The sequence below is a fragment of the Mastigoproctus giganteus genome, chromosome 5 (genome assembly GCF_048544385.1).
Source record: "Mastigoproctus giganteus isolate SK-2022 chromosome 5, ASM4854438v1, whole genome shotgun sequence".
NCBI lineage: Eukaryota > Metazoa > Arthropoda > Arachnida > Uropygi > Thelyphonidae > Mastigoproctus > Mastigoproctus giganteus.
Window position 1 is genome coordinate 128,380,681 of NC_143579.1, and position 9,751 is coordinate 128,390,431.

Genomic DNA, 9,751 nt, shown 5'->3' on the forward strand with positions numbered 1-9,751 from the left:
TTTCTTTTTTTTGAGGGATCTTTGTTTCCGAACCATGTTTTGATGTTTGGTACCTGATCAAATTGATGAACCGATTCTATATTTCATCTGTGGTAGTCATTTGCAATAAAAAGCCCTCTTGGAGGTGTTTTCTTATTTTATTTTGAAACACCTTCGAACATGCACTTCACAATTGTTGCCTGTTTGCTTTTGTTTACATCTTTCCTATATAAAAAAGAATTGCACGTTAGAAAAATCGGAAATTTGATACGCAGTTGAAGAAGACTTTTACTTGATTACTTACTAAACTTGAAGTTAATATCTCAGTTTCTTTATATTTAAAATACTGCATTTTGAACTACCCTCGTATTAATTTGATTTGAATATATATATATATTTTTTTTTTTTAAATCATGAAATATTCTATTTCTGGCGCGAGTCTTTTGTATCACGGTAGTTTGCTTTACTTGCAGTAACCAGCTAACAATCAACATAACGAGGGCTTGGGTCTTGGGCTCGAGGATGGTGAAGTGATTTACTCTGAATCAACGAGATTTATTTTCAAATTCTAAAACGAGTGATATGTCAAGTTACTGCATTTTGTTTCATTCTCGATGGCATTCATTTTAACAGTCATTCGCTCTAAGTTTAACGCACGGTTACCATGTATAACTGCACTTAATGATCTTCGACGGACATCAATTAACATCGTACATCAGACTGTTTTTTCGTTAGTGAATTCGAACATCCGTTGCGATAAACACGTCAGTCCTACTAGTTTAGGTAAAATTGCACGATTCGGATGTCCTGCCACGTTTACGATTCGTGTTTATGACAATTTTGTGGTGTGTTACGATCACCGAACTAAGGTTCCCTGCTGGACATTGGAGTACCTCACCAAACACAGTTTAGAGTCCAATGCACAGATCAAAAGGTCAAAATTTAAGTTTCGTGAAGATCCTGCCATTCATCCTTATTTCCGAGGAAGATTGCATGACTACAGAGGGAGTGTTTATGATAAAGGTCACATGGTGGCAGCAGCCAATCAGAAAAGTAATAAGAAACATATTAAACAGACTTTCATGTTGACGAACGTCGTCCCTCAGGTATGTAAATTAATGATTAATAGAGTGTGCCTCGACACAAAGCTATCATTTGTTTGCTGAATGCGTTTATCATGTGAAAGGAACAGTTTCAGAATGGAATAGATACCTCAAATTTATATTCCCAGTAAATACGTGAAACGGTTGTCGTGTCTGTAATTGAATTAGGCCTATTCGGTGTCTGAAATGAGGCATTGGAATAATTCAGAAAATGGCTTTTATCCTTCTAAACTCCACTGGTGGGGGAGGGGAATTAAGAACATGCGATTACCGTTCCGTGCAGGGTGTGGCTCTATAACCAACAGCAAAATGTACGCTTTTATTTATTTGTTTTATTAAGTTCATTCCTATCGGAAATGGTGAGTGATCCTGGAACTAGATGCAACTTAACCAGCATATATCATGAAACCGCATCGGTTTGTTTAAAAACAAACCATATAATATGGTTTGTTTTTTTATTGTATGACGCCTCACAGCATCCAAGATGATGATGTGGCAGTGTATTACGTATATACAAATGTTAAATTCCCTATTTTCATATTGTACGGAATGAAAAAACTGGTAATAAGTCACACGAACTCCATCTCTCCTCCTGAGATAGACAAGCTATGATCCACATTGATGAATCCTTCAGTTATATCGCAATGCTACTAATAAGGATCTCCTAATCGTATTCTGAAGCTCACGTTTTATTCGTATTTCTGTAAACCGTATTTCAAAATATGTCACACAATCTTGTTAAAGTAATCTGCCACATATATCAGGGTAAATATTTTGAAATTAATATAAGTTAATCTTCAGTTTCCCTAAACCTCTGTTGAACGTTTTTGACCTCGGGAGCTCATTTAGAATGTATAAAAGGGCTGGAGGCCCCATAACATCAGACAGGTAAGCTACACTAATGTGCATTCAATTTAAAAGTTTTTTGATTTCTTCAGTCATCAACAAAACTAGTTGTAACGTCATGGAGCTTCAGTATTGGCATTCAAGTGATATTTTATGGGGTCACAGTGCTCTCTGCGATCTGAATTCCACCAATCAGCTTTAGTAATGTGTCGAGGAATTGTTTGTATAGTGTTCGTATAGATGTATAGGTGAAACTTTGAATAAATTTTTAAGTATAATTTTGAATAAATTTGCGAAGTAAAATATTTTTTAAAAGTTGTTTTATTTTAATATCCAGCAATCTGATTTCAATAGGGGTATCTGGAGAAAGCTGGAACATCATGTACGAAGGCTCACAGATAAATATAAGAACGTTCACATATGCACAGGTCCTCTGTATTTACCCAGGTAAGATGCTATATTTTCTTAGATCATTGACTCCTGCTGTTTGATTCAGCGAAAGTACCAGCATTAAATCCATTACGCAATAGTTTTCTGCGTAATGGACTTTGTTTTAAATACATGTTTTTATAAAATATAATTTGTATAAATTAAACTCCCATTCCCTCGTTTTAATATATTTTCCTCGAAGGTTAAAAAGCCCAAATTACTGGAAAATACACCTGACCCACTCCACTGAGTTTAGAAGTTTCATTCAACTATGTATATTTAGCCCCAAGGGCTCACATCTGGTGAGTATGGGCTTGGCACACCCAGGGTCCTAAGCTGGATATCAGCATTCTTCTCTTTCTTGATGATTCCTTCTCTCTCTCTTTCTCTTTCTCAGGGTAACTCGGAATTTTTTTTTTTTTTGGCTGGTGCAGCATAAGCCTCAGGCTTCCTTGCACCATATGGCTAATAATAATAATATACAGATGGATCCAAGACTGGTAGTAAAGTTTGCATAGCTGTAGTATTGCAAAATGCCACCATCTCTAGATAGCTTCCATCAGAATGCAGTACTTATACCTCAGAGTTATATGGTATTCTACTAGCCCTAGAGAATATAAACGAAACCTCATGCACTCAATCCATCACATATATGGACTCGTTAAGTGTTGTCAACTCTCTGCAGTGTAATTCCTCCCCTAGTTTTCCTCTGTTACAGAAAATTTGGGTGCAGTTATAAGAACTTCATGGATACAGCTCATAATATTTTGTTGGATCCCTGGACAAGCTGGAATCCCAGGCAACGAGCAGGTAGATTTATCTGTTAATAGTGCTACAAGTGTGATGTCATCTAATTTCAGAACTCCTTATTTTGACCATAAATCCAAGATCAAGTAGACAAAGAACATTGGATACGCATGTGGAAAGCTCAAACAAATAATAAATTTTGAACGCAAGAGAGAACCCAAACGGTGGCAAACCGGCCTGAGATGAAACAGAAAGGAAGAAACCATGTCGCCGTAGCCTAGTGGTCAGGCGCGCGGGTGCATAAGTACACGTGCCTTGAGCGACCGGGGTTCAAGCCCGTGACTGCTGAATACGGGGCTGTTTCTTGTATTCTGTCTATCTAGTGAACTCCACTGATCATTTGGTCGTCCCGGAGTATAAACAGAAATTTTTTTTATTTATTTATACTAGCCAGATTAGGCATTGGCCATACATTCCTCACTCACAATTATTTATTAACAAACGATGACCCTCCACAGTGCTGTAACTGCTTGTGCTCATGCACAGAGAAGCATATCATCATAGAATGTCCGCTATATCTAAAAGAAAATTGTTTTCTTCTCTTCTCATTTTCATAATTGCAATCAGTTAACAGTGCAGTGTGTTGTAGGAGATTGAGAGAACATAGTGACATTTTTCTTTATCTAAAATTGATAAATAAATATCACCTTATCTGAACTTTATCACTTGTAAGACAAACGAAGAAGATATGGGACAGTAATTAGTGATTTATAGCCTAAGTTGCTGATGCACCAACAAATCTAACAACAATACCACCAACAACATTCCCATATATTCATTTTAAGAAAGTTAAAGAACGTCCAACTGAATTTTGAAATCAAATTAAAACAGTATGTTAAAGGCTCAGAAATGTCACGATGGCTTTACATTATTTGGTGATGTCCGTATTTTTTTTATTATTCATTTATAACGAATTTCCTCACCCTAAAGCAGCTTGTGCATTCTTATGTCCCCACTTACTTGAATACGCCATAATGCTAAATGGTTCCCATCGTGGACGTGAGTAAACCGAAGGTTAGAAGATTTCTTCTGCAAGTTTCCTGATATCGGTTTGTGTGACCCCACCCCCCTTTCCCCGAGAGGTGCTGTGATGGTCCCGAAAGTAGGAGAACTTTATCTAATTGCCTGTAGCTGTTTGTCTACAATAGGTTAATAGCCGTTCGTAGTTAATCTCCCTCGTCGCCCGTCTTGGTGAGATCGGGTGGTTTCGTAGTGACAACTCCCCTCACCCACGGAAAAAAGATCAAAAAACATTACTGTATTATGAGAAATCAGTCGTCGAACTGTGATTTCGACACGTAATGTGCTTACACGTTTAAAAATAAATACAATAATAACTGAAATATAGATTATTTTGGATAGAAATCCACATTTTACAAACTATGTTATAAAAAATTAAGTCCATCAATCATTGGATTTGATTAATGAAATCCAGTGATTGATTGTCTTTGTGAGCCAAGCCATTGTCTTGTTTTTCAGTATGTTTTGTTTATTTATCTAAGACGTCTAGTTTCACTTGATGAAATCCAATAATTGAATTTATAATGGTTTTTTGCTAGGCCAGGAAGTGATGGGGAACTTCAAGTAAGTTACCGTGTAATTGGGCGTAACCATATTGCCGTTCCCACAGCTTTCTTCAAGATTATTCTGATGGAAACCAAAGACGGAGAGGTTGACCTCGATTCTTATATCCTACCGAATGAAAAATTGGATCTTCAAATACCACTGGAAAGATTTAAGGTTGGTTTAAAAAAATATACAATTCAATGAGCAGTTTGTTCCGAACTTAAAGTTTATTTCCTGTTTTTGTTATTTAATATTTCTGTATTTCCATATAACTTTTCATAACGCATGTGTGTTTCCTAATATTTGATTTCCTCTTTGAAAAAAGAAGTGCCTTTTGGTGGAAGTAAACATGATTCTTTACCATTTTCTCATCTTTGAAGTGGTACGGCTGTGTAAAAATCGGAAGACAAAAGCCTGTTTCTCTACCTTTTCGAGGCACGTATCAAATTTCTCTCCAATTCTCTCAAAATTTTAATTGGAGTTGTGGCATTAAAGGAATATCTCTTTTTAAATAAACAGCGAAGCAAGCACATTTATTCCTTTATTAAACATCCTTCAAGAGTACGAAATACCACTAATCCAGTATGTGTGCGTTGCATACTATTTGTGCAACTTTCAAGGGCAGCACACTTGTAACCACTATCGTTCCACGCTCGCTGTGGCCAGTTTAGTCGGTTTCTGGTAAGAGTTGCATGATTTTCTTCCAGTAATTTAGATTTTTCTTTACCAAAGTAGACAAACAACTAAATAATTTAGAAACACACTGTGACAGTGTCTTAAAGCTTGAGTTTTTACTGGAGGTAAACCATACATCAACAAGTTTTGTGGTATTTTCAGTTTTCCTCATTGAGTTTTAGCGTTTTGCATATAACGTTTTTCTTTGTACGTTTGTTTCCCACCCAGGTGCCTGTTGAAAAGGTCGAAAGAGCTGCAGGATTTATTTTCTTTAATATCAATAAAGCACAGTTCCGATTATTGAATGGCAGGCGACTGAACTCCAAGATTAATGAAATGTGACAACAGAACCGGCTCAAAGGGTGGTTTTTAAAGAGGTTCTTGAAACATTGGTTGCCTTACCTGAGGGCTGTCTTCAGAGCTTAAATGTGATGGCCGATCTTCTTCGATGTTTCCTAAATCAGACTTTGTTAAAAAAAATTGTGTGGATTAATGTGCGTAAATGTGTATTCGGTGAGCATTGGTACGAAAAAGTTTCATTCAGTAAAGTAAATATAATTAAAGCGATTATGTATTCAATATATGTATATTTTGTGCAGTTACGAAACATTAACAAAAATATGGAGTAAAATTCAAATGCTCATCTTCCTCTCGGTAGATGGCACCACAATCCATAATAAAACACGCGCTCAAACTTTCAGTACTGCATTTAATTTGGTCCTTCTTCGGCAATATATGGCTAATCTAATATAATTTTCTATTCAGAGAGTGACAATACAATGGGTACACGTTGGTAGCAGACATTTATTTATTTCATAAATGTCCATGTACCAATCTTCTTTTATTACACTATTTCATTGTTTTCCAGGTAAGGACACTATATAAGTATTTAATTATTATTAATAATTTAATAATAATAATGATTAAATTATTCTACATTATAATTAATTAATCATAATTTAATTTCTTTAAAAACATGGTATAGATTATAGTTTTAAAAGTACAATTAATAGACATATTTTAATTAGATTATACATAATATTCGCCGTCATATAAAACAGTTTTTTTTTGTTTTGTTTTTTTTTTAATTTGCCGTCACATAAATATGCTTATTTAAAAAACAAAAACACATTTAATTTTTTTTTAATATTGATTATTACTTTTTCTCCTAAAATTTATTATTATTATTTATTTTATTTCTTTTTTTAAATAGCTTCAGTTTCGGCACATTCAGATGTGTTGCGAAATATCGATGAAGTTAAGATACCTATATAAAGAATAGGTGTTTCAATATGAGTTTCTGAACATTGCCAAAAGATGGCAGCACATTATGAACGCAGTTTCCACACTGCAGGCGTTTGTGCTGAAAGATTATTATTATATTAAATCTCCTTGATGAGGCTTCCACCCCGTGGCAGATTCTGGTACCAAGTGCACAGTTTGGTTTATTATTATTATTTAATAATAATAATAAACCATATATATAAAAAACAATAATAATAATAATAAACCAATATATAAAAAACAATAATAATAATAATAATAAACCAATATATAAAAAACAATAATAATAATTATTATTTAATAATAATACAATACAATAAAATTTTATTTTATCAAGAGAATTTATTTACAATAAATGAACTTGTTAAGAAACGTAAATTTCTTGACAACAAGTTGTAATTCTTCATTTACAACATTTTTTTGCATAAAATTTTTTATCTTACAGAAAAGACAATGATGTCACTACTCATAGTACATTCCACACTGCAGAGTTATAATTTTCTGCATATCTATACTAATCTACTGTATCACTGTGTATCAAAACTTTTCTTATTAGGAATTTTAATTTGGAGATAGGATAGCTTCTCCTGAGCCTGAAATCAACACTAGCCAACATGCTGTTTATTATATTCATTGTGTGCCTGTTTCCAAATATATTTAGTACTATAGAGTGTGGCAAAACAATTGCTTTTGGGTTCCTTTAATTAAGTGAGCCATTCGTTTGTAGATTCGATTATTCAAAAATAGGGTTAAGATTTTTCAAGAATAGATTTAACTTCAGTTTTTTAACTGGATAAAGTATTTTATATTTCAACGAAAAATGCCTTCTCTTATTCAGGTCATTCCAAGAGTTTGTCGGCATTAAAAGTTTCAAAATCCTGTTAATTAAGTTGTTTATTACCCTTATTTCGGTTATATTTGCTCTTGCCCATACATTTACTAAATAATTGAGTTGGGAGTCCACTAATGCATAATATAAGATTACTTTTGTTCTTAGATTTAATTTATTCTTAATGTAGTAAAAAAGTACACATAAAATCTCTTTTTTTTTTTTTTGTACAAATTTGTTATATGCAATTCCCAACTTAGATTATAGTCTATCCATAGTCCAAGGTAACAGTGATTTGAAACTTCTACAGTTAGGCAATTGCAATTCTGGAAATTCTGATCATGTAGGCATTCATGTTTATGTAATTTAATAGAGGGATGAATATCCACGGTTTGATGAGGAGGTCTAATTACCAAGAATTTTGTTTTTTCAAAGCTGAGTGCTAATTTATTATCATGTAACCAATTTTGTAAATGTATTACATGCTGCTGTAAGTCTTTTGCCATTTTTGTCATGTTCTTTCTTATTGTATATAAGAGTATATCATCTGCATAGATTTTTATAAAGGAGTTCTTTATTACTTCGAATATATCATTTATATAGATGTTGAACATGATTGGCCCTGCATGCGTACCCTGAGGTACTCCTCTCTTTACAGTGTATGATTTTCCCTTTGTATTTTCTACTTCAACTGTTATTTTTCTTTTGGTTAAATAAGATGCTAAGAGTTGATTGATTCTTCCCCTTATTCCATATTTCAATAGTTTTTGTTTCAATATTGGGATATCAATTAAGTCATATGCTTTGGTCAAATCTATAAATAAAATTATTATGAGGTTATTGTTGTTTAAATGTAAGTTAAGAGAGTCTACTAAACTCTTTAATAATGTCTGTGTGCTCTTGCCTACTAAGTTTTCTAATAATGTCTGTGTGCTTCTGATATGAAAATAGAGAGTTGTTTAACAGTCCATATTGATGTAAATATTTGCTTATATGGGAAAATATATAATTTTCTATTATCTTATTTATAACTGACTGTATTGTTATTGGTCTATAATTGCAAAAGTCATCTGGTGATCTCTTTTTTTTTTATATAGGAATTATCTTAAATAAAAGTAAATTAGTAGGATATCTTCCCGACTCTAACATCCGTGCTATAAGCTCCACCAAGAGAACAGAGAACTGTTCTTTATTCCTCTTTACTTCGGTTACTGTAATACAGTCCAGTCCATAAGATTTTTTGTTCTTCAACTGTTCTATAATCCTCAGGATCTCAGTGTATTGTGAAGTTAAGACTACACAAGGGTTCACTATCTGAGGAAGACTATCTTGTTGAGAAAAGGGATGTTGGCAATTTTGTATATCATATCTGTTGAGATCTAATACAGCTTTGGCAAACCTATTTGCCGCCTCATATTGTTTGTCTGTACCAGAAAGCTGCTCTAATAGTGTCTTAATTTGATTTCCCCTTGATTTTTTCTTCCTTGTACTTAACAGGTTATTTACAATGTTCCATTTATCCTTTTGAGTTGTCTGCTTATCCATACAAAGTTGATTGCAGTAAGTGTTTTTTTGTTTTCTTATTATACCTGTCAATTTATTTCTGAGTGTTTTATAATTGTGATAATGTTCTATCTTTGATGGGCAATTTCTATACTGCCTGATGTATTTGTCCCTTTGTACCATTAATTCTTTTATTTCGTTAGTCATCCAAGGTTTCTTATGTTTAATCCTGCTACTCCTAGAATTTGTGTTGCAAGCTGAGAGATTTACTTTTCTCTCTGTATTAAATCTCGAATTGTTTATCATTTGTATTATCTTATTTGAACAGACATTTACATTTGTTGTGTAAGATACTTGCTCTTGTATTAATATGTTTTCTATGTTCCGTTTCAGTTTACCTGTTGATAAATAATTTTTCTTCGTAATATTTGTTAATTTTATATCTACACATGGATGTTGTTTTTAATACTTATCTACTATTAGTATACATGTTCTGTGATCTGAAAGTTGATTTAATAAAATGTAAGAATTTGTATACTTTAACTTTATATTTGTTATAAGGTGATCTAAGCAAGAGCTTACTGTTCTATCTCTCTCTGTCCTTTGTTGCCTTGTTATTCCAAATAAGGTATGTTCAAATCCATAATTGTTTAAGATTGCAGAGTATCTGAGTATCACATTATCTGTTTCATCGTTTAGTAAATTAATATTAAAATCTTCTACTAGTGTG

General features: G+C 33.2%; 1 protein-coding gene across 1 annotated transcript; it reads left to right on the plus strand.

Moving 5' to 3' along the window:
- The first annotated feature begins 593 nt into the window (after positions 1 to 593).
- LOC150085701 (endonuclease G, mitochondrial-like) lies at positions 594 to 6,687 on the plus strand. The gene is made up of 4 exons (XM_090374651.1): positions 594 to 1,085; positions 2,266 to 2,375; positions 4,724 to 4,904; positions 6,619 to 6,687. The coding sequence occupies exons 1-4, from the start codon at positions 594 to 596 to the stop codon at positions 6,685 to 6,687; spliced, it is 852 nt and encodes a 283-aa protein (XP_090230777.1).
- The last annotated feature ends 3,064 nt before the right edge of the window (positions 6,688 to 9,751 follow it).

Excerpts from the sequence above, each read along its gene's own strand:
- LOC150085701 (XM_090374651.1), top strand. The coding sequence starts at position 594 with ATGGCATTCATTTTAACAGTCATTCGCTCTAAGTTTAACGCACGGTTA. Across the intron at positions 1,086-2,265 it reads TGACGAACGTCGTCCCTCAG|CAATCTGATTTCAATAGGGG; the intron begins GTATGTAAATTA and ends TTTAATATCCAG. Across the intron at positions 2,376-4,723 it reads GGTCCTCTGTATTTACCCAG|GCCAGGAAGTGATGGGGAAC; the intron begins GTAAGATGCTAT and ends GTTTTTTGCTAG.